Source organism: Salvelinus namaycush, chromosome 16 (genome assembly GCF_016432855.1).
Source record: "Salvelinus namaycush isolate Seneca chromosome 16, SaNama_1.0, whole genome shotgun sequence".
Classification (NCBI taxonomy): domain Eukaryota; kingdom Metazoa; phylum Chordata; class Actinopteri; order Salmoniformes; family Salmonidae; genus Salvelinus; species Salvelinus namaycush.
The window spans coordinates 3,888,550-3,912,680 of NC_052322.1; the positions used below are offsets into that span (position 1 = coordinate 3,888,550).

General features: G+C 43.2%; 1 protein-coding gene across 1 annotated transcript in view; it reads left to right on the forward strand.

The window, feature by feature from the left end:
- The first annotated feature begins 1,845 nt into the window (after positions 1 to 1,845).
- The window catches only part of LOC120060910 (eukaryotic translation initiation factor 3 subunit C), a 41,843-nt gene continuing 19,557 nt past the window's right edge, over positions 1,846 to 24,131 (forward strand). Inside the window, exons 1-12 of the mRNA XM_039010339.1 lie at positions 1,846 to 1,993; positions 6,316 to 6,436; positions 6,525 to 6,590; positions 10,752 to 10,941; positions 15,751 to 15,876; positions 19,818 to 19,878; positions 21,132 to 21,250; positions 21,504 to 21,631; positions 21,970 to 22,132; positions 22,560 to 22,651; positions 22,976 to 23,117; positions 23,724 to 23,852. Of these exons, the coding sequence (XP_038866267.1) occupies positions 6,336 to 6,436; positions 6,525 to 6,590; positions 10,752 to 10,941; positions 15,751 to 15,876; positions 19,818 to 19,878; positions 21,132 to 21,250; positions 21,504 to 21,631; positions 21,970 to 22,132; positions 22,560 to 22,651; positions 22,976 to 23,117; positions 23,724 to 23,852 (1,317 nt within the window). The 5' untranslated portion in view covers positions 1,846 to 1,993; positions 6,316 to 6,335. The remainder of the gene's footprint in view (positions 1,994 to 6,315; positions 6,437 to 6,524; positions 6,591 to 10,751; positions 10,942 to 15,750; positions 15,877 to 19,817; positions 19,879 to 21,131; positions 21,251 to 21,503; positions 21,632 to 21,969; positions 22,133 to 22,559; positions 22,652 to 22,975; positions 23,118 to 23,723; positions 23,853 to 24,131) is intronic.

The window sequence follows — 24,131 nt, forward strand, 5'->3', positions numbered from 1 at the left end:
GTAAGAATGCTGTTCATTGACTATAGCTCAGCATTCAACACCATAGTACCCTCCAAGCTCATCATTAAGCTCGAGGCCTTGGGTCTCGACCCCGTCCTGTGCAGTTGGGTCCTGGACTTCCTAGCGGGCCGCCCCCAGGTGGTGAAGGTAGGAAACAACATCTCCACTTCGCTGATCCTCAACACTGGGGCCCCATAATGGTGCGTTCTCAGTCCCCTCCTGTACTCCCTGTTCACCCATAACTGCGTGGCCATGCATGCCTCCAACTCAATAATCAATAGACGACACAACAGTAGTAGGCTTGATTACCAACAACGATGAGACAGCCTACAGGGAGGAGATGAGGGCACTCGGAGTGTGGTGTCAGGAAAACAACCTCTCACTCAACGTCAACAAAACAAAGGAGATGATTGTGGACTTCAGGAAACAGCAGAGGGAGCACCCCCCTATCCACATCGACAGGACAGCGGTGGAGAACGTGGAAAGTTTTAAGTTCCTCAGCGTACACATCACTGACAACATGAAATGGTTCACCCACACAGACAGTGTGGTGAAGAAGGCGCAACCTCAGGATGCTGAAGAAATTTGGCTTGTCACCTAAAACTCTCACAAACCTTTACAGACACACAATTGAGAGCAGCATCCTGTCGGACTGTATCACCCCCTGGTACGGCAACTGCACCGCCCACAACCGCAAGGCTCTCCAGAGGGTAGTGAGGTCTGCCCAACGCATCACCGGGGGCAAACTACCTGCACTCAGTACACCTACAGCACTCGATGTCACAGGTTGGCCAAAAAGATCCTCAAGGACAATAACCACCCGAGCCATTGCCTGTTCACCCCGCTATCATCCAGAAGGCGAGGTCAGTACAGGTGCATCAAATCTGGGACCGAGAGACAGAAAAACAGCTTCTATCTCAAGGCCATCAGACTGTTAAACAGCCATCACTAACACAGAGAGGCTGCTGCCTATATACAGACTTGAAATCATTGGCCACTTCGCTACACTCGCAATAACATCTGCTAACCATGTGTATGTGACCAATAACATTTGATTTGATTTAGAAGTGTTGGAGAGACTAAAGAAAGATTGGGAGGGTGTTGATCCATCTGATTTGTTTAATAAGAGACGTCTGGATACTGTGTATCAGGATTTTATGGCCTTTTACACAGATAATAAAAAAATGCAAGGACACTGGGTCAGTACTTGAAGTGCAGGAATGTGGGGTGGCAATCAGGAAACGTATTACAGATCATCTGGCTGTATATACGGCTGAGATGATGGCCATACTGTTGGAAGTTAAGCTACACTAATTGTAGTCTCACCCATTCATTTCTAATGACCGGTCATTTTTGACCAGGAACACCACAGGTGTACAAAAGTTCAATAAAACCCAACATTTTATGAAAATCAGATGACATGTGTGGACAAAGTCATGGAAACTTATTATGACAATCAGATTAAATGAACTACATTTTTCAGAGAGAAAACTTGTAAATCGGTCCAATTCAACCGGAACACAGCAGGAGGGTTAAATGTGATAGGAAAGCATTCAACAGGAAAGTGTGATTATTGCCAGGAAACAGACTGTGGAGCATGTATTGCTTCAGTGTGGGCAGTATCAGAGGGAACGAGAGAGGTTGAGATCTAGTATGAGGGAGAAGGGGAAACAGTAAATTCGTTTATTGATTAGAACGTGATCAGATAGTCTAAAATATTTTGTTAACATTTAGTTCTCTCTGTCTCTGGCCCACACTCCAGTACAGTTGGTGGCGGTAATGCACCATAACGTTGGATGCCAACCGCCGATAAACCCCACTGAAGAAGAAGAGGAAGTGACGTCACGTCCCTTGAACCACGCTACCTCTTTCCTGAAGGCAGTGCGTGAATGAGGCTTTGCACTCGAGTGCTATACCTGTAAAATTGCAAAGGTGGAGTAGAAATCATTCCCAAGTGATCAGACACACAACAGAAGATTTTTCCTGGACATAGGTGAGGCCCTTGTAATGATTAGTTGGAGCTGTGTTTACATTTACTGGTAACGTTTTGTCTAGGCATGTCTGGGCCTAGTAGTAGTGCGTCAGCAGCACACTAGCTAGCGGGTCGTCGTTGTTGCCGCCTTGAAAAGGAAGCGTTCACTGTTTATTTGATGTTGTTCGCTAGGTATTCCCTTTTAACGTTAAAATTTCACAGTGCGAGGAATATGTGAAACCAATGGTTAGTTTACTTGCTAACTAGTTTCTGAATTAACTAATGGGCAGCCTTACTCCGCCAATAATGGATGATCGTGCCCAGAGCCATGTATTTATAGCCAGCTACAGATTCTTACACCCGATAATGTGATTTTTAACCAAAGATGTGGTATCCATTACTGCTGGGAGTTTGCCAATCCAAAACTTCGCCAGATATTTTTTTTTCAACAAACCTAGTATTTTTCTCCTATCTTAGTTCCCGATTCGGCCAAACATTTTTTCTAAAATGTCCAGTTGCAGATGATACGTTGGAATTTAGAAAATGCTCCGTTATTAAAACGAATGCTTTTCCCCATGAAGTAATCTAACAATATGTACGCCGCCATATTGTCTATTTCAAATATAATCCAAAGATTCTCTATTGACAAGATATTCGAGTGATGGCTCTAACAATGGAAATGCATGTCCTCAAAAATGGAAGGCATACGGGAGGAGGCGAGTTCATGTGGGACCATTCTAGCCAATGAGAAAGCAGATACGTGTGATCAAGGCCATCTCAATTTAAAAGTAATGAATTTTCTTCATCGGCTGTTTTGATACCGACTCATAGGAATCCCCAACCAGTTGACTACTTTTAAAATGGTGGAAGCCCCAATTGCTGTGTCCATTCTAAAATGGGTTATGTCTGTGAGTCCTCTCTCTATTAGTGTTGTCATGATACCACATTTTTGACTTCGATACCAGGTTTAGAATAATGATACTCGATACCAAAACGGTACTCAATACAAAATTATATCATGGCAAAAAAGTATATGCGTATTAGCTAAAGTCACAGAATAACCACTGGGCTTCATTTTTTAAAACATTGAACATGTTGATAACTGGTAGAACAAATTTTTAAAAAAAAACTAGTTTTATTTGTCACATACACATGGTTAGCAGATGTTAATGCGAGTGTAGCGAAATGCTTGTGCTTCTAGTTCCGACAATGCAGTAATAACCAATGAGTAATCTAACCTAACAATTCCACAACTACTACCTTATACACACAAGTGTAAAGGGATAAAGAATATGTACATAAAGATATATGAATGAGTGATGGTACAGAACGGCATAGGCAAGATGCAGTAGATGGTATAGAGTACAGTATATACATATGAGATGAGTAATGTAGGGTATATAAACATAAAGTGGCTAGTGATACATGTATTACATAAAGATGGGAAGATGCAGTAGATGATATAGAGTACAGTATATACATATGAGATGAGTAATGTAGGGTATGTAAACATTATATTAAGTGGCATTGTTTAAAGTGGCTAGTGATACATTTTTACATACATTTCCATCAATTCCCATTATTAAAGTGGCTGGAGTTGAGTCAGTATGTTGGCAGCGGCCACTAAATGTTAGTGGTGGCTGTTTAACAGTCTGATGGCCTTGAGATAGAAGCTGTTTTTCAGTCTCTCGGCCCCAGCTTTGATGCACCTGTACTGACCTACCTTCTGGATGGTAGCGGGGTGAACAGGCATTGGCTCGGGTGGTTGTTGTCCTTGATGATCTTAATTCTATACTGAACAGAAATATCAACGCAACAATTTTAGATTTTACTGAGTTACGATTAATAAAAGGAAATCGGTTAATTAAAATAAATTTAATAGGCCCTAATCTATGGATTTTACATGACTGGGAATACAGACATGCATATGTTGGTCACAGATACCTTAAAAAGGGTAGGGGCGTGGACCAGAACCAGTCACAATCTAGTGTGACCAGCATTTGCCTCAAGCAGTGCGACACATCTCCTTTGCATAGAGTTGATTAGGTTGTTTATTGTTGCCTGTGGGATGTTCCACTCTTCAATGGCTGTGCGAAGTTGCTGGATATTGGCAGGAACTGGACCACGCTGTCGTAAATGCCGATCCAGAGCATCCCCAAACATGCCCAATGGATGGCATGTCTGGTGAGAATGCAGGCCATGGAAGAACTGGGATATTTTCAGCTTCCAGGAGTTGGGTACAGATCCTTGTGACATGGGGCCGTGCATTAACATGTTGAAACATGAGGTGATTGTGGCGGATGAATGGCACTAAAATGGCCCTCATGATCTTATCACGGTATCTCTATGCGTTCAAATTGCCATCAGTAAAATGCAATTGTGTTTGTTGTCCGTAGCTTATGCCTGCCCATATCATAACCTTAAAGCCACCATGGGGCACTCTGTTCACAAAGTTGACATCAGAAAACCACACGACCCCATACACGTCGTCTGCGATTGTGAGACTGGTTGGACGTACTGCCAAATTCACTCAAATGAAGTTTGAGGCGGCTTATGGTAGAGAAATTAACATTTAATTCTCTGGCAAAAGCTCTGATGGACATTTCTGCAGTTAACATGCCGATTGCACGCACCCTCAACTTGAGACATTTGTGGCGTTGTTACAAAAATGCACTATTTAGAGTGACCTTACATTGTCCCCAGCGCAAGGTGCACCTGTGTAATGATCATGCTGTTTAATCAGCTTCTTGATATGCCGCACCTGTCCGGTGGATGGATTATCTTGGCAAAGGAGAAATGCTCACTAACAGGAATGTAAACAAATTTGAGCAGATTTGAGAGAAATGTGCTTTTTCTGGCAATGGAACATTTTGGGGATATTTTATTTCAGCTCATGAAACATGGGACTAACACTTTACATGTTGCGTTTATATTTTTGTTCACTGTATATTACATTTCTTCCAAAAAATAAAACACCATGTTAAATATCAGAAGAATACATACATTCTCCTTATGCAAAACTCTATCTGAGACTCGCAGCTCGCACTGTCAGCTGCATGCACAAGTAGCCTGGCTAGCTACTGCCCCCTAAAGAAAGATTCAGACAAATTACTGGACAGACTCAATCCTCCCAATTTGAATATGACGTCTGACACATTTGACAGAAGTACCGAAAGAAAGACACAAATCTAGTACCAAACCATTTTTCGTGTTCTAGTATCTGAAAAGTACTGACGGTTTTGTATACCGTGCAACACTAATCTCTGACAAGCATTATTCCTATATAAAGTTACATTTTTCAAAGTTTCCGATATGCCAAGTGCGTCAACTTATATCATTGCATTCGTAACAACCTAACCATTATTACACTTCTATTCAATCACATAAGCCTCTCGTAACCAATTAGCAGTTCAATTTCTTGTTGGCCAAATTCGACACTCATTAACCTCCATTCTCTTTGTGGGCTTATTGTTGTGGACAAATTTTGGGCGGCTTAAAACCTCTCACTTCGCCTCTTCATCGTTCTCTCATTCATTGAGATGGGTGGGTCCACTCCAAAGTGCAGAATGTCATGATGACACTCACCTGTCTTGATCTGTAAGACAATCTGTAGCTATGTATTTAGAGTTGTCAAGGGGGTTTCTGCATTGATGCATTTACATGACACTACAACATTGTGTGGCAGCCATGTTAGATCCCCATTAACCTAACGTAGCAGGCGTAAAAGAAACACCTGAAACTAAATGTCGAGAGGTTCTCTTCTGCACTGTTCAACCAATCCAGTAAATGTGGAGGAGGCGTTTTAATATGGAGTGTCGCCTTGTTTACGTCCAGAAGTCGTGTCACAGGCTCTTATTCCGGTTTTCATGGGAAATGGAACATCTGGTTGTTGGGTACTCGGCAGAGGCCAACTCCCAATTACATGGGGAATATTAATGAAAATACTATACAACTGAGTGTCTAGACTGAGCATTATGATGCATTTAAATAACACTCTAAAGGAGCCAGTGTTAGCTAAATTGCTAACTAGCTATTAGTCTTGTGCCATGAGACAAACTTGAACATCTACTGGCCAGCAATCTAGCTAGCCAGCTGCATCATTTCAATAATGATGATGTGGGGGATTTCCACTTATTTTTCTGGTTCAACTGGTACGTGTTAGCTTTCCAGTTGCATGTAGGCCTACATCTGACATGGAGTTTCTACAGATAAATACAGTATGTAGTCAGGGAAGTGGATTCTAGAATACTGCAAAAACGAAAATGTTATCTGTAATTTCATGTTGCCCCTTCACACCAGATGTTTGAACCTCATTGTAAGATATCATGATTCCACTTCCACAGATTGACGGTGGCCTTCAGCAATGTCACGTTTCTTTGCCACCGGGTCCGACAGCGAGTCTGAATCCTCCTCGTCGGCGGACGAGATCACCCCTAAAGCACCTGGAACTACTTTCACCAAGCAGTCAGTACTACTTTCTCTCGTCAAAACCTCAGTCACACTAACTTTTGTTTCTACAGCTCTCTCACTTTTCCACATTTGGTCCCTGTAGGTCATTGCTACTTAGTGACGATGAGGAGGACACCAAGAGAGTGGTGCGCAGTGCCAAGGACAAGAGGTCAGGCATTTACTCTACTTCATGATCCAAAGAACCATCTTAGCCTTGTCCCTGATCTAGTTGTGCTGTACAGCCAGCTCTTATGGTAGTTATTATGCCCTTTGGCTATCAACCATCATAGGAGTTGGCAATACAGCATAGGCATAACTAGGGTTGCAAAGGGTCGGAAACTTTCTTGGAAATTTTCCGTGGGAAGTTTAGAATTTTGTTTAAATTCATCAAAAAAAGTTAGCTTCTAACAGTGATCCTTTTTTTGTGGGATATACAAGGCATTTCTAGGTCTTGTGGCGCATTTTGTTTAAACTATCCCCAATTCAATGGAACTGCAACCCTCTGCATGCACAGTGCTTTCTTCCATTGTATTTATTTCACCTTATTTAACCAGGTAGACCAGTTGAGAACTCATTTACAACTGCGACCTGGCCAAGATAAAGCAAAGCAGTGCGACAAAAACAAAACCGAGTTACACATGGGATAAACAAACGTACAATCAATAACACAGTAGGAAAAATCTATGTACAGTGTGTGCAGATGTAGTAAGATTAGGGAGGTAAGGCATAAATAGGCCATAGGTGTGAAATAATTACAATTTAGCATTAACACTGGAGTGATAGATGTGCAGATGATGATGTGCAAGAAGAGATACTGGGGTGCAAAAAAAAAAAATTGGGATGTGCAGTGTAATCTTCCATCATATGTACAGCTGATTCTCAAGATCTTGCACACTAATGAGATGCTATTGAGCCCACACTACTACACTGTCTGAGCCAAGGACCACATGCTTTCTGGTAAGTTTTGATTACAATACTGGGTGGGGTGAATATATTTTATATGACATACATGATTGTTTTTGTCAACTAGTAAATGGAAGCCTACAGCAAAGTGTTTAAATAATTTCTAACTTGTTAACAATTTCTGCTAGTTAGTTTTTGCTACCATGTGGGTTTTAGCTTGCTTGAGCCTGTTAACTGAGGAGTGTTAATTCTCCTGTTTCCATACATGTTTCATTTTAAAATGTTTATCTTACAAAGAAGTTGTTTAATCTAACTCCGTAACTATTTATCTGTACATGGAATTGTATTTGGCTTATTTTGCAAATTATTTTTCTAATCTTTACAGGAAAATGCCACGGGCACTATCTGATAAAATTTGATTTGATGTGTGGAGACATTTCACTGCAGCTAATGTAGAAGGAAAAGCTGTGTACATTTGCAAATACTGTGCCAAATCATATGTGAAGAATGTAACAAAGATGCAGAATCATCTGGCCAAGTGCATAAAGTTCCCTTAGCGCTCACCACAAGCAACTTCTGACAAAAGTCCCTCTACTTCTATTCGAGGTGAAAATGATGAATCAAGACACCTTATCGATAGCCAACAGCTCATGGTCCTACTGGAATCAGATGGGTTTTTTGACTCAATGGAGGAACGTAGTCCGAGAAATGGTGATGAATGTCTTGCTCGATCTGTGTATGCAACTGGTTCACCTCTGATGCTCACAGGCAATGTGTATTGGAAGATATTTCTGAATGTTCTTCGCCCAGCATACACCCCTCCAACCAGAGGCTTTATCTACTCATTTGCTGGATGCAGAGTTCAAGTGGTCAAGCAAATCATAGAGAAAGCAGACTGTATTGCAATCATCAATTATGGGTGGTCGAATGTTCGTGGGCAAGGAATAATTAACTACATCTCCACCCCTCAACCAGTATTCTACAAGAGCACAGACACAAGGGACAACAGACACCGGTCTCTACATTGCAGATGAGCTGAAGGCAGTCAATGACCTTGGACCACAGAAGGTATTTGTACTGGTGACAGACAATGCTGCGAACATGAAGGCTGCTTGGTCTAAAATGGAGGAGTCCTACCCTCATGTCACACCCATTGGCTGTGCTGCTCATGCACTGAATCTGCTCCTCAAGGACATCATGGCACTGAAAACAATGGTTACACTCTACAAAAGAACCAAGGAAATGGTTAGGTATTTGAAGGGTCATCAAGTTATAGCAGCAATCTACCTCACCAAGCAAAGTGAGAAGAATAAGAGCACCACATTTGAAGCTACCCAGCAACACCCATTGGGGTGGTGTTGTCGTCATCATGTTTGACAGTCTCCTGGAGGGGAAGGAGTCTCCAAGAAATGGCCATATCACAGTCTGCCGATATGGACAGCCCCATCAAGAGGATCCTCTTGGATGATGTATTTTGGGAGAGAGTGGTAAGCAGCCTGAAACTCCTAAAACCTATAGCAGTAGCCATTGCACGGATTGAGGGAGACAATGCTGTTCTGTCTGTCTGTTCAGACTCTGATTGCTGATGTAAGAGAAGAAATCTGTACTGCCCTGCCCACTTCACTGTTGCTCCCAGCAGAGGAAACTGCAGTTCTGACATGCATCAAAGACTTCGGCCTGATGCCCATACACGCCGCAGTGTACATGTTGGACCCCAAGTATGCTGGCAAGAGCATCCTGTCTGGTGCAGAGATCAACAAGGTATATGGTGTCATCACTACTGTGTCTCGCCATCTTGGCCTGGATGAGGGCAAGGTTCTTGGCAGTCGAAGTACACTTCCAAGCAAGGGCTTTGGGATGGAGATGCAATATGGATAGTGGTTGTGTATATATATATATATATACACCTCATCAGCCACATGGTGGAAGGAACTTTGTGGATCTGATGCTCGTTCCCCTGTTGCCGCCATCATCCTCCAAATTCCACCAACATCAGCCGCCTCAGAGCGCAACTGGTCCTTGTTTGGGAACACACACTCCAAAGCACGCCCCAGGCTGACCAATACAAGGGTTGAAAAATTGGTGGCCATCCGGTCAAATATGAGGCTTTTTATGCCTGACAACGAGCCATCCTCAACAAGGTTGGAAAGTGACCTTGACAATGAGGCCTCAGTCTGATGTTCGAGGTGGACATTTATGAGAAGTCATGGAAGCCTGAGAGGAAGCCAACCAAAGCTTTAGTTTCTAGACTATCATTTTACAGATGTATGTTAAATGTTTTTTGAGACATGCGATGGATCATTGGGGATCATTCAATATTCCCTTTTGTTGTTCAGTCAAATCATCCCATGTGAAGAGTCAACTCATTTAATTAAAGTTCAATTCATAACTGAATTGTTTTTTTTATTTCTAATGGAAGGATTTAATAATTTGCAATTGTCTACATATATAAGGTAAACGGTTTCTGTCTCCATATATGGTAAATATATCCAATGCAAAAAACATCTACATTTACATGGTATTAATATTAATTTGCATATTCCCGTTAATTCCCATGGAAAGTTTCCACCTCTGAATATTCCCCAAATGTGCAACCCTGGCATAACTGATCTGGGACCAGGCTACCACCCATAGGACTTGGCTGTACAGCATAAACATACAGTACCAGTCAAAAGTTTGGACACCTACTCATTCCAGGGTTTTGCTTTACTTTTACCGTTTTCTACATTGTAGAATAATGAAATAACTTGCATGGAATCATGTAACAAAAAAAGTGTTCAACAAACCCAAATATGTTTAATATTTGAGATACTTCAAAGTAGCCACCCTTTGCCTTGATGACAGCTTTGCACACTCTTGGCATTCTCTCAACCAGCTTCATGAGGTAGTCACCTGGAATGCATTTCAATTAACTGGTGTGCCTTGTTAAGTTCATTTGTGGCATTTCTTAATGTGTTTGTGCCAATCAGTTGTGTTGTGACATGGTAGGGGTGGTATGCAGAACATAGCCCTATTTGGTATAATCCCGAGTCCATATTATGGCAAGAACAGCTCAAATAAACAAAGAGAAACGACAGTCTATCATTACTTTAAGACATGAAGCTCAGTCAATGCGGAAGATTTCAAGACCTTTGATTTATTTAGAATTCAAGGCACACTTAATTAGCATGGCTACCACAGCATTCTGCAGCGATATCCCATCTGGTTTGCGCTTAGTCCCACTATCATTTGTTTTGCTGTCTTTACTATTATTCTACAATGTAGAAAATAGTAAAAATAAAAACCCTTGAATGAGTAGGTGTGTCGTAACTTTTGACTGGTACTGTATCTGGGACCAGACTAGTGTCCCTTGACTGGACTGCCTCAGACAGTATGTGTTAGTATGCCTGCCCTGGACTATGCCATCTAACCAATTCTTATATCCCAGGTTTGAGGAGCTGACGAACCTGATCAAGACGATCCGCAACGCCATGAAGATCCGAGACATGTCCAAGTGTCTGGAGGAGTTTGAGCAGCTATGTCGAGCGTTCCTCAAAAGCAAGACTATAGTGGACAAGGAAGGGGTGCCCCCCTTCTACATCCGTCTTCTGGCTGACCTGGAAGACTATTTGAATCAGGTAAACCTCCGCAGTTCACTCTTCTTCTGCATGTGAAACTGCTCGAATGTCGGCCTGTGACAGCTTGGGACTATCAGGTTCCAGCGAAAAGTACACTGCTCAAAAAAATAAAGGGAACACTTAAACAACACAATGTAACTCCAAGTCAATCACACTTCTATGAAATCAAACTGTCCACTTAGGAAGCAACACTGATTGACAATAAATTTCACATGCTGTTGTGCAAATGGAATAGACAAAAGGTGGAAATTATAGGCAATTAGCAAGACACCCCCAAAAAAGGAGTGATTCTGCAGGTGGTGACCACAAACAACTTCTCAGTTCCTATGCTTCCTGGCTGATGTTTTGGTCACTTTTGAATGCTGGCGGTGCTCTCACTCTAGTGGTAGCATGAGACGGAGTCTACAACCCACACAAGTGGCTCAGGTAGTGCAGTTCATCCAGGATGGCACATCAATGCGAGCTGTGGCAAAAAGGTTTGCTGTGTCTGTCAGCGTAGTGTCCAGAGCATGGAGGCGCTACCAGGAGACAGGCCAGTACATCAGGAGACGTGGAGGAGGCCGTAGGAGGGCAACAACCCAGCAGCAGGACCGCTACCTCCGCCTTTGTGCAAGGAGGTGCACTGCCAGAGCCCTGCAAAATGACCTCCAGCAGGCCACAAATGTGCATGTGTCAGCATATGGTCTCACAAAGGGTCTGAGGATCTCATCTCGGTACCTAATGGCAGTCAAGCTACCTCTGGCGAGCACATGGAGGCCTGTGCGGCCCCACAAAGAAATGCCACCCCACACCAGACTGACCCACCGCCAAACCGGTCATGCTGGAGGATGTTGCAGGCAGCAGAACGTTCTCCACGGCGTCTCCAGACTCTGTCACGTCTGTCACATGTGCTCATGTGCTCAGTGTGAACCTGCTTTCATCTGTGAAGAGCACAGGGCGCCAGTGGCGAATTTGCCAATCTTGGTGTTCTCTGGCAAATGCCAAACGTCCTGCACGGTGCTGGGCTGTAAGCACAACCCCCACCTGTGGACGTCGGGCCCTCATACCACCCTCATGGAGTCTGTTTCTGACCGTTTGAGCAGACACATGCACATTTGTGGCCTGCTGGAGGTCATTTTGCAGGGCTCTGGCAGTGCACCTCCTTGCACAAAGGCGGAGGTAGCGGTCCTGCTGCTGGGTTGTTGCCCTCCTACGGCCTCCTCCACGTCTCCTGATGTACTGGCCTGTCTCCTGGTAGCGCCTCCATGCTCTGGACACTACGCTGACAGACACAGCAAACCTTTTTGCCACAGCTCGCATTGATGTGCCATCCTGGATGAACTGCACTACCTGAGCCACTTGTGTGGGTTGTAGACTCCGTCTCATGCTACCACTAGAGTGAGAGCACCGCCAGCATTCAAAAGTGACCAAAACATCAGCCAGGAAGCATAGGAACTGAGAAGTTGTCTGTGGTCACCACCTGCAGAATCACTCCTTTTTTGGGGGTGTCTTGCTAATTGCCTATAATTTCCACCTTTTGTCTATTCCATTTGCACAACAGCATGTGAAATTTATTGTCAATCAGTGTTGCTTCCTAAGTGGACAGTTTGATTTCACAGAAGTGTGATTGACTTGGAGTTACATTGTGTTGTTTAAGTGTTCCCTTTATTTTTTTGAGCAGTGTATATTTCTGAGATATTGAACATCAGTTTTCAGATCTCAGAATTGTTTGGTAGTGGATTTCTTTCATAACCCATGTAAGGGTCTCGCCTTAATGGTACCTAAAGTGCAGAGTATCAAAATCCTGAGACATTTTGTATATCTGTTTTTTGGGGGGAGGGGTGCAACTAGGGCTGTGGCGGTCACAAAATTGTCAGCCGGTGATTGTCAAGCAAATACAGTTGAAATAGTCTGAAGTTTACATATACCTTAACCAAATACATTTAAACTCAGTGTTTCACAATTCCTGACATTTAATCCTGGTAAAAATTCCCTGTTTTAGGTCAGTAACTTCCTTACTGATGTCTTGATGTTGCTTCAATATATCCACACAATTTTCTTTCCTCATGGTGCCATCTATTTTGAGAAGTGCAACAGTCCCTCCTGCATCAAAGCATCCCCACATGTTGCTGCCAGCCCCGTGCTTCATGGTTGGGATGGTGTTCTTTGGCTTGCAAGCCTCCCCCTTTTTCCTCCAAACATAACTCGGTAGCTCGGTCATTATGGCCAAACAGTTCTATTTTTGTTTCATCAGACCAGAGGACATTTCTCCAAAAAGTACGATCTTTGTCCCCATGTGCAGTTGCAAACCGTAGTCTGTCTTTTTTATGGCGGTTTTGGAGCTGTGGCTTCTTCCTTGCTGAGTTGCCTTTCAGGTTATGTCGATATAGGACTCGTTTTACTGTGGATATAGATACTCTTGTACCCGTTTCCGCCAGAGCTTGGAGAAGCCTAATTACCGCGACTAAACGGTCACGTGGAATTTGACTGCCTTCATGACTCGTGACTTTTTGTTGTTGTTGCTTGCCAGCCATTATTGCGGACTAGCCTAGATCACGGTCTCCCAAACTTGTTCATGTGGCCCACCACGGATGCGCATTTTGGTTTTTGCTCTAGCACTGCACAGCTGATTCAAATAACCAACTCAAGATTTGATTATTTGAATCCAATGTGTAGTGCTAGTCGGAACAAACCAAATGTGGACCCACGGGGGGGTCCATCTGTATTTGTTCTGGCTTGTAATTGGTTCGCACATAGACCCTTACGTTGCCAAGTTCAAATGTTGTATTTGTATGAAAAACCATCTAAAGATCAATTATCCTCTTGTCAATATAGGGGGTGCTGTTTCAACTTAGTAAAATATCGTTCTCAAATTAAACTGCCTCGTACTCAATTCTTGCTCGTACAATATGCATATTATTATTACTATTGGATAGAAAACACTCTCTAGTTTCTAAAACCGTTTGAATTATTTCTCTGAGTGAAACAGAACTCATTCTGTAGCACATTTCCTGTCAGGGAGTGAGATTTCAGAAATCGAGGTCCCTGTTCTGAGGTCAGTTTATAAGTCCCCATGTAAGCCATGAGCTACATGCACTGCATACGTCTTTCTCTAGATGTCAGTAAGCGGGGAGAATTTGAATGGAGTGGATTGCGCAATCTGGGACCTTATATAAGACCGTGGAACGGAAGTACCGTCCTTTTCAACGGTGCGCCTGGCGCAAGAAGACATCACAATGGCGTCCTGCAAACGCTTTCGTTTTAGTAGTTCTATATCTCCGGTCATGTTTTTATTCGTTATAAGTGTTAAAGACATCATAAGGTAGTTAATTTAAACCGACTTATAGCAGTTTATTGCGATTTTCTGGGATTTCTTTGTCATGCGCTTTCACGAGTTGGACACCTCTCCAGTTGGTGGCTATCGTTAGCTGCTATTTCGACAGGAGAAGAGGACGTCTTTCAACCCAAAGACGATTGTTCTGGAGAAAGGACACCTTGCCCAAGATTCTGATGGAAGCTCAGCTAATAGTAAGCAGTCTTTATGCTGTTAATTCGTACTTATGTTGACAAATGTAAAATAATAATTCCGCCATGAATTATGGGGCGGTCTCGCTTTAGCGCACGCTGTATTGCGCAGTAACGTTAATTTAAAAAATCTAACTCAGCGATTGCATTAAGAACTAATTTATCTTTCATTTGCTGTCCAACTTGTATTTTTTAGTCAAGTTTATGAATAGTTTTCGATTAGAATAGGTGCCTCTCCAAGATGGTGCCGGACAGATTGCTTGAATTTTTGGCCACTATTCTCATTGTATAACCACGATTTGTGCCGCTAAATATGCACATTTTCGAACAAACTCTATATGCATTGTGTAATATGATGTTATAGGACTGTCATCTGAAGAATTCTGAGAAGGTTAGTGAAAAAATTAATATATTTTGGTGGTTTATACGTTATCGCTATTTTTGCCTTGAATCAATGCTGTTGTGATGTTTGCTATTGTGGTAAGCTAATATAACGCTATATTGTGTTTTCGCTGTAAAACACTTAGAAAATCTGAAATATTGTCTGGATTCATAAGATCTGTGTCTCAATTGCTGTACGCTGTGTATTTTTAAGAAATGTTTTATGATGAGTAATTAGGTAATACACGTTGCTCTCTGTAGTTATTCTAGTCGCTTTGGTGAGAGTTGTGATGGTGGCTGCAATGGTAAACTATGATTTATACCTGAAATATGCACATTTTTCTAACAAAACATATGCTATACAATAAATATGTTATCAGACTGTCATCTGATGAAGTTGTTTCTTGGTTAGTGGCTATTTATATCTTTATTTGGTCAAATTTGTGATAGCTACTGATGGAGTAAGAAAGTGGTGTCTTGCTAACGTGGTTAGCTAATAGATTTACATATTGTGTCTTCCCTGTAAAACATTTTTAAAATCAGAAATGATGGCTGGATTCACAAGATGTGTATCTTTCATCTGGTGTCTTGGACTTGTGATTTAATGATATTTAGATGCTAGTATTTACTTGTGACGCTATGCTAGGCTATGCTAGTCAGCTTTTTTACTGATGGGGGTGCTCCCGGATCCGGGTTTGGGAGGAACTAGAAGTTATGTTACTAACACGTTTTACAAATATTTCAGAGAGAACCTTGTAGTCCCACAGTCTTGATCTATTGATGTGAGGTTATCCAAACTATGAAAAATGAAAAAAATATGCACAGACGTTATCGATCATTAAGTAATGACCGGAGCGCTGTGATTTATGAAGACACACTCTTAACACTATCCCTAAAGACATGATGTTTCTCGTTTCCCTACAGCTTTGGGAGGACAAAGAAGGCAAGAAGAAGATGAACAAGAACAACGCCAAAGCCCTCAGCACCCTGCGGCAGAAGATCCGCAAGTACAACAGGGATTACGAGACGGAAATCACCAGCTATAAGGAGGTGAGGCTTTTCACTACAACACAGGATGGTAGATTCTTAAGAAGCTGTTTAAATAAAAACAGTGCATATAACACTTACCAATAAGGAACGCACATATGAAGCTACGTTGAAGAATCTAGATATTCATTATGGCACTTTTTTTTTGAGCTTTCAGAAACTATTCACACCACTTGATCTCTTCCATATTGTGTTACAGCCTGAAGTAAAATTGTATTAAATTGAGGTTTTGTCACTGGCCTATACACAATACCCCATAATATCAGTTGTGTTTTTTGAAAATGTTTCAAATGAATGAAAAGCGGTAATGTCTTGAGTCATTAATGCAACAACATTCTAGTACATTTATAAACTGGATTGTGTTTCGGAATTATATCAGTTTTTCAGATTTTTTTATCGTTGTTGCGTACAGCTGATTTGATACAGTTCAAACAAAATGCATGGTTAGTCTAGACCACGACTGGGAAAATGGAGGAATTCAAGAGAATATACAGTGCATTCGGAAAGTATTTTTCCACATTTTGTTATGTTACAGCCTTGTTTTAAAATTGATTAAATCTACACACAATACCCCATAATGAAAAGCAGAAACAGGTTTTTCAATATTTTTGCAAATGTATTAAAAATAGACTGAAATATCACATTTACGGAAGTATTCAGACGCTTTACTTTGTTTAAGCACTTTTGGCAGTGTTTACAGCCTAAGGTTTTCTTGGTCTGCAAGACAAAGACACTGCAAGGTTTCCGCACATGTGTTTGGGGAGTTTCTCCCATTCCTTTCTGCAGATCCCATCAAGCGCTGTCAGGTTGGATGGGGAGCATTGCTGCACAGCTATTTTCAGGTCTTTCCAGAGATGTTCGATTGTGTTCAAGTCTGGGCTCTGCCAGGCCCACTCAAGGACTTTCAGACTTGTCCCGAAGCCACTCCTGCGTTGTCTTGGCTGTGTGCATAGGGTGATTGTCCTGTTAGGTGAACCTACGCCCCAGCTCAAGGTCCTGAGTACTCTGGAGCAGGTTTTCATCAAGGATCTCTCTGTACTTTGCTCTGTTCATCTTTGCCTCGGTCCTTCTATTTGTATTTATTATGGATCCCCATTAGCTGCTGCTATTTTTTTTTTTTTTTTTTTTCACCTTTATTTAACCAGGTTAGACAGTTGAGAACAAATTCTCATGTACAACTGCGACCTGGCCAAGATAAAGCGTGACAACAGAGTTACACATGGGATGAACAAATGTACAGTCAATAACACAATAGAAAAGTCTGTATACAGTGTGTGCAAATGAAGTAAGGCAGTAAGGCAATAAATAGGCCATAGTGGCGAAGTAATTACCATTTAGCAATTTACACTGGAGTGATATATGTGCAGATTAGGATGTAGAAGTGCTGGTGTGTAAAAGAGCAGAAAAACAAATATAGGGATGAGGTAGTTGGTTGGATGGATGGGCTATTTACAGATGGGCTGTGTACAGCTGCAGCAATCGGTAAGCTGCTCTGACAGCTGACGCTTAAAGTTAGTGAGGGAGATACGTCTCGTTCCAGTTATTGGCAGCAGAGAACTGGAAGGAAAGGCGCCCAAAGAGGTGTTGGCTTTGGGGATGACCAGTGAAATTTACCTGCTGCGCCGTGTGCTACGGCTGGGTGTTGCTATGGTGACCAGTAAGCTGAGATAGGATAGGACCAGCCAAGCAGTGGTGGGTAGTATATGTGGCTTTGGTGACCAAACGGATGGCACTGTGATGGACTGCATCCAATTTGCTGAGTAGAGTGTTGGAGGCTAGTTTGTAAACATCGCCGAAGTCAAGGATCTGTAGGATAGTCAGTTTTACGAGGGTAAGTTTGGTAAGGAGGCTTTGTTGCAAAATAGGAAACCAATTCTAGATTTAACATTAGATTGGAGATGCTTAATGTGAGTCTGGATGGAGAGTTTACAGTCTAGCCAGACACCTAGGTATTTATAGTTGTTCACATATTCAAAGTCAGAACCGTCCACAGTAGTGATGCGGGTGCAGGCAGCGATCGGTTGAAGAGCATACATTTCGTTTTACTAGCATTTAAGAGCAGTTGGAGGCCATGGAAGGAGTGTTGAAGCTCGTTTTGGAGGTTTGTTAACAGTATCCAAAGAAGGACCAGATGTATACAGAATGGTGTCATCTGCGTAGAGGTGGATCAAATAATCACCAGCAGTAAGTGACATCATTGATATATACAGAGATTTAGAGGGCCCGAGAATTGAACGCTGTGGCACCCCCATAGAGACTGCCAGAGGTCCGGACAACAGGCCCTCTGATTTGACACACTGAACTCTATCAGAGAAGTAGTTAGTGAACCAGGCGAGGCAGTCATTTGAGAAACAAAGGCTGCTGAGTCTACCGATAAGAATACAGTGATTGACAGAGTCGAAAGCCTTGGCCAGGTCGATGAATACGGCTGCACAGTATTGTCTCTTAACGATGGCGGTTGTATCGTTTAGGACCTTGAGCGTGGCTGAGGTGTATCCGTGACCAGCTCGGAAACCAGATTGCATAGCGAAGGTACGGTGGGACTCGAAATGTCGGTGATCTGTTCACTTGGCTTTCAAAGACTTTAGAAAGGCAGGGCAGGATGGTCTGTGACAGTTTGGGTCTAGAGTCTCCCCTTTGAAGAGGGGGATGACTGCGGCTGCTTTCCAATCTATGGGAATCTCAGACGATACGAAAGAGGTTGAACAGACTATTAATAGGGGTTGCAACAATGTCAGCGTATAATTTTAGGAAGAGGGTACAGATTGTCTGGCCCAGTTGATTGTGTAGGGATCCAGATTTTGCAGCTCTTTCAGAACATCAGCTGTCTGGATTTGGGTGAAGAAGAAGCAGGGGGGGGAGGCTTGGGCCAGTTGCTGCGGGGGGTGCAGAGCTGTTGGCCGGGGTTGGGGTAGCCAGGTGGAAAGCATGGCCAGCCGTAGAGAAATGCTTATTGAAATTATCTGTGATTCATCAGTGGTGACAGTGTTTCCTAGTCTCAGTGCAGTGGGCAGCTGGGAGGAGGTACTCTTATTCTCCATGGACTTTAGTATCCCAAAACTTTTGGGAATTGGTGCTGCTGGATGCACATTTCTGTTTGAAAAAGCTAGCTTTTGCTTTCCTAACTGACTGTGTGTATTGGTTCCTGACTTCCCTGAAAAGTTGCATATCGCGGGGGTTATTTGATGCTAGTGCAGTCCGCCACAGGGTGTTTTTGTGCCGCTCAAGGGCATTCAGTCTGGAGAGAACCAAGGGCTTTATCTGTTCTCCTACATTTTTTGAAAGTTGGATGCTAATTTCAGATGGTGAGGAAAGCACTTTTAAAGAATAACCAGGCATCCTCTACAGACGGGATGAGGTCAATATCCTTCCGGGATCCCCGAGCCAGGTCGATTAGAAAGGCCTTCTCGCTGAAGTGTTTTAGGGAGGGAGGGAGCGTTTGACAATGATGAGGGGTGGCCGTTTGACCGCGGGACCCATAACGGACGCAGGTAGTGATCGCTGAGATCCTGGTTGAAAACATTTAGAGGGCAAGTTGGTCAGGATGATATCTATGAGGGTGCCTATGTTTATGGATTTGGGGTTGTATCTGGTAGGCTCTTTGATCATTTGTGTGAGATTGAGGGCATCTAGCTTAGAGTAGATGAGGAAACTATTTAATTAATTTTAGAATAAGGCCATAATGTAACAAAATGTGGGAAAAGTCCTGAATACTTTCCTTTAATGCGCTGTAGTTTATAATGGCCTTTCATGACAATTATGCTGGCATACACTACGCAGTCTGAAGTACCTCCTGCACGCATAAATTCAATCCGACATCCCCCTTGTGATTTCAACTTAATAATGAACCTTTCCCAAGATACTCCGAGCCAGGGTGAGACGCTTAGTTCCTACTAATGGCCCACTGACATAATGGCAATCTTACTTTTCTCCCTCTCATTCAGAACCCAATGGCGTCAGCGGATGAGGAGGAGGAGGAGGAGGAGAAATATGAGGCTGACTCAGGTGAGTTTCCCACCACACCTTTTCAATACACCTCGAGCTATGCCTACAGTAAATACCAGTAATGGAAGACTCAAGTCTGCTTTTGTTAGAGCCAGAACCGACCGTAGGGCATGAGACTACCTCCTGTTTCGGTATAATGAGGCAGCTTGATGTACTAGTACACCCCCTGGACAGAACACAAATCTATTGCAAGCCCTTAAGGCGTCGGCATGCTTCTTTTCAGCTGGCGGCTAGCCGGAGTCGGCTAGGCGACCTGAATAAGTGTGCTTACATACTCCCTTAACCGGAGTCGGCTAGGCGACCTGAATAAGTGTGCTTACATACTCCCTTAACCGGAGTCGGCTAGGCGACCTGAATAAGTGTGCTTACATACTCCCTTAACCGGAGTCGGCTAGGCGACTTGAATAAGTGTGCTTACATACTCCCTTAACCGGAGTCGGCTAGGCGACTTGAATAAGTGTGCTTACATACTCCCTTAACCGGAGTCGGCTAGGCGACTTGAATAAGTGTGCTTACATACTCCCTTAACCGGAGTCGGCTAGGCGACCTGAATAAGTGTGCTTACATACTCCCTTAACCGGAGTCGGCTAGGCGACCTGAATAAGTGTGCTTACATACTCCCTTAAGACATTCTCTTGAGAAACGAGAAAAAAGCTGCCATAGTACTGTGTCCATTTAGAGAAGTTGTAGCCAGTATACATTTCCTCAAAAAAGATAACTCAAGAAATCTCATTTAATTTTGACGTTTTTGCTGAGGAGATCTTAGTCGCACAATTTTACATCCAACTAAGATGTTTGTTGCAGTATTTCTCAATGCAAACAATGTGCATTAAAACGAGTCGTCTCTCATTGAATGACAAAGCCTTTACTGAAGACTCCCTACTGTTGACCAATCACTGACGAAGGGGCGTACACTTGGGCTACCGACTTCACCTTGCCTCAAGGGAAAATGTGTGCCCAAATAACTTAAACCCTTACCGGTATCCAAAACAAACGTCACAAAATGTTGTTATAATATATGCACGCTTCCGAACTGATTTGGCTGAGAAGCATGCGGACTACTTTACCCCAAATCATTTCCTTAATGCTGAGTGACAAGCAGAGAGACATTGGGCCCATTTTTAGAGTGGTATGATTTGACTAGGGATCAAATCCCCAACTTTACAATCGCAGTGCACCATTGATACATGAATTCTATGGACTAGCCACTGTTTTAGCTGCAGTTTTCTTTCTAACCACCTTGGTGTCTGTAGGGTCGTCGTCAGATAGCGACGAAGTGCCGGGAGTTGCCAAGAGCTTCCTGAAGAAGAAACCGGCTGCCGAGGTGGCAGCGCCTCCGCCGGACCCCAGCAAGTTCCTGAAGGCAGCGGCGGTAAGAGGATGATGCCCGCAGTGGCTCTATTGCAGTGCGCAGTTATTGGCAAGCACACTCACTTGAAAATTCCCCAAAATTGAGTGGTAAGCCAGAAATGTGACATTTCTCTGTTTTGGCTGAGGGGCTGCCAAAACATAAAGCACTAGCATTCTCCCTACCAAGCCCTCTCCCGCCGACAGTCAATCTTTGTTATTGTCCACCATTTCATCTAACTTGTGTGTGTAATGACCGTGTACATTGTCTTCAACAGGACAAGGAGGCTTCCAGCAGCAGTGATGAGGATGACGAGGACTGGGACTCGGACACCGCGGAAAGTGGCAGTGGTAGTGAGGACGAAGAGGGCAAGAATGCCTCCATGGCCCAAATCTTCCTGAAGAAGTCAGTCCCTTTCCCTGTTCTTTTCACTACAACATCCTTTGTACCTCACGCGTTAGACTCAATCCACTGCCTGTGTAACTGAACATTGTTCTAATTCCAAACATCCTGCCTCTTGCTTTCATTCAGTAGCTCTCCCTCTATGTAAAACTATGCTCTAGAGTAGGGGTCAGCAACAGGTGGTATGCGGGCCATATTCAGGCCCGGGATTTCTGTTCTGGGAAGAAATCAGCCGACAACAGGATCTAGTTGCCTACCGCTGCTCTAGAGACGCTTGTCTCTAAATAGTTTTAGACACTGTCTGACTAATGTATTTACAACACCCCTTTCTGTCTCGCCAGGCCCGGTAGTGAGGCAGAGCGACACACCAGCGAGAAGAAAAAGGAGGATAGGAAGAAGAGACACAGGCGGAAGGAGCGCCTGGAGGAAGAGGCAGAGGAAGAGGCCCAAGAGGAGGGTGAAGGCGAATGGGAGAAGGTGAAGGGAGGCGTGCCCCTTGTCAAGGTGGGTGATCAAGTCGTGGCATGACAATACAAAGAGTATCCTCACTACACTTATCTGTATATATGGTTTGTATTCATTAGGCACCAAATGTAAGAAAACTGATTAAAATGGAGAGCGACCACTTGGACTTTACCAACAAACGCTAATTTTCATTTTCCATTGCAAAATGTTCGAAAGCATTTTCTGTTGCGTGCCCAAATGAACACGACCCAATGGTCCCATAGACTTGGGCCCAGAGGCATAATGCTTCTGAGTAGAAGTGCTGCTAATCTAGGATCAAGTCTATAGATTGTAATGAATAGACAGAGGGGACCTGATCCTAGATTAGCACCCATACTCTGAGACTCTTTTTTTTTTATACAGACCCAAACCTGCCAGAGGATGTGTATTGTGTGCTAATTGCTTCTCCCGGCAGGAGAAGCTTCAGATGTTTGCCAAGGGAACAGAGATCAACACAACAGTTGTGGTGAAGAAACTCAATGAGATCCTGCAGGCCCGTGGAAAGAAGGGAACAGACAGGTACAACTCATTTGACCACATTTACATATGCTCTGTCCCAAAATTAGCCCCTAGTCACTTCTCGTTGGCCCTTCGTAGATCTAAAATCCAGGCTGATGGACACAATATGGTATCGGTTCTTCTTAAGGCTAGACAAAGTTTTAGCCTTTCACTGATATAGCACTTTGTCTACAAGGGGACATCCCGTAGGGTTTGGGGGTTTCTTTTGCGACCAGACAAAAAAATGGACTAAAAGCCCTAACAGATATGACACCAACACCTGAAAAGACTCAAAACTAACCCAACGCTGTTCCTACCACCACGTCTACCTTCTGCTCTGTTCAGAGCGGCCCAGATTGAACTCCTCCACGCTCTGGCCAACATCTCCAACGAGAACAACCTGGGTGAGGGCATCCTGGTCAAGATCAAGTTCAACATCATCGCCTCCCTGTACGACTACAACCCCAACCTGGCCGCCTTCATGAAGGTCAGATGCACTGCTGTTAAATGATCATTTGTTAAATGACTTATTGCCAAATGCTAAAACCTTCCTGTTTTTAGTACCACCCATCTGCCTCCTCCATGGATGTATGGCTATGCTAACGGGACAGAAAGACCTTTCGTCGTTGTCTTATGGGGTTGAGCCTCTTAATTCAGCCACCTCTATGAAAGGATTCCTCATTTGGAGAGAGAGAAAAAACTACATTTTCTGAGAATCTTGCAATAATGGCTATTCTATCCCTTTTTAATATTCCCCCAATAGTAGTTGGGGGTTAAACGGGTACAACTTGAACTTATTGGACAAGTTCAAGTTGTACTTTGCCCATTTTTAGAAATGTCTTCTCAGAATCGCAATTCACAGTGCCTTGCAAAAGTATTTAACCCCCTTGGCATTTTTCCTATTTTGTTGCATTACAAGCCACTGTATTCACGAAGTACATTAACAAGGAATTTGTTCTGGCAAAATGGTGCTGACGGCCATAAACTCCCGTGTACAGCCCGGATTCTCCTGTATTTGTCCCTGAGCGTGACCCCAATTCCCGCTAATCTTCTCCTCATCTCCTCTACCTGTTCCGCACAACCCCTCTCCCAGGCGGACATGTGGAAGACGTGTCTGGACTGCATTGACGAGCTGCTGGACATCCTCTTCAACAACAACAACATATTTATTGGTGAGAACATCGCAGAGGACAGTGAGAACCTGGCCATAGCCGACGCTCAGGTAATTCTCAAACTCTTAGTGAATGATAGGTTGATTGAATTTCTTAGAGAATTATTGATTGGTTGGTTACATTTATTTGAACTACGGTACTCCAAACAAGAAGTTCCCTCACAGGAAAATTAAGCTCTAATATAATTTAAACATAAATAAATATGTAAACAATCAAGAACAAGCAGTATGTACATTAGAAAAACCTTTCAAATATAACAAGCTTTTATTTATTTCCATGTTGGTCCTTTTGGCAAGAATAGGCAGGCATGGCAAGACTGACAATACACT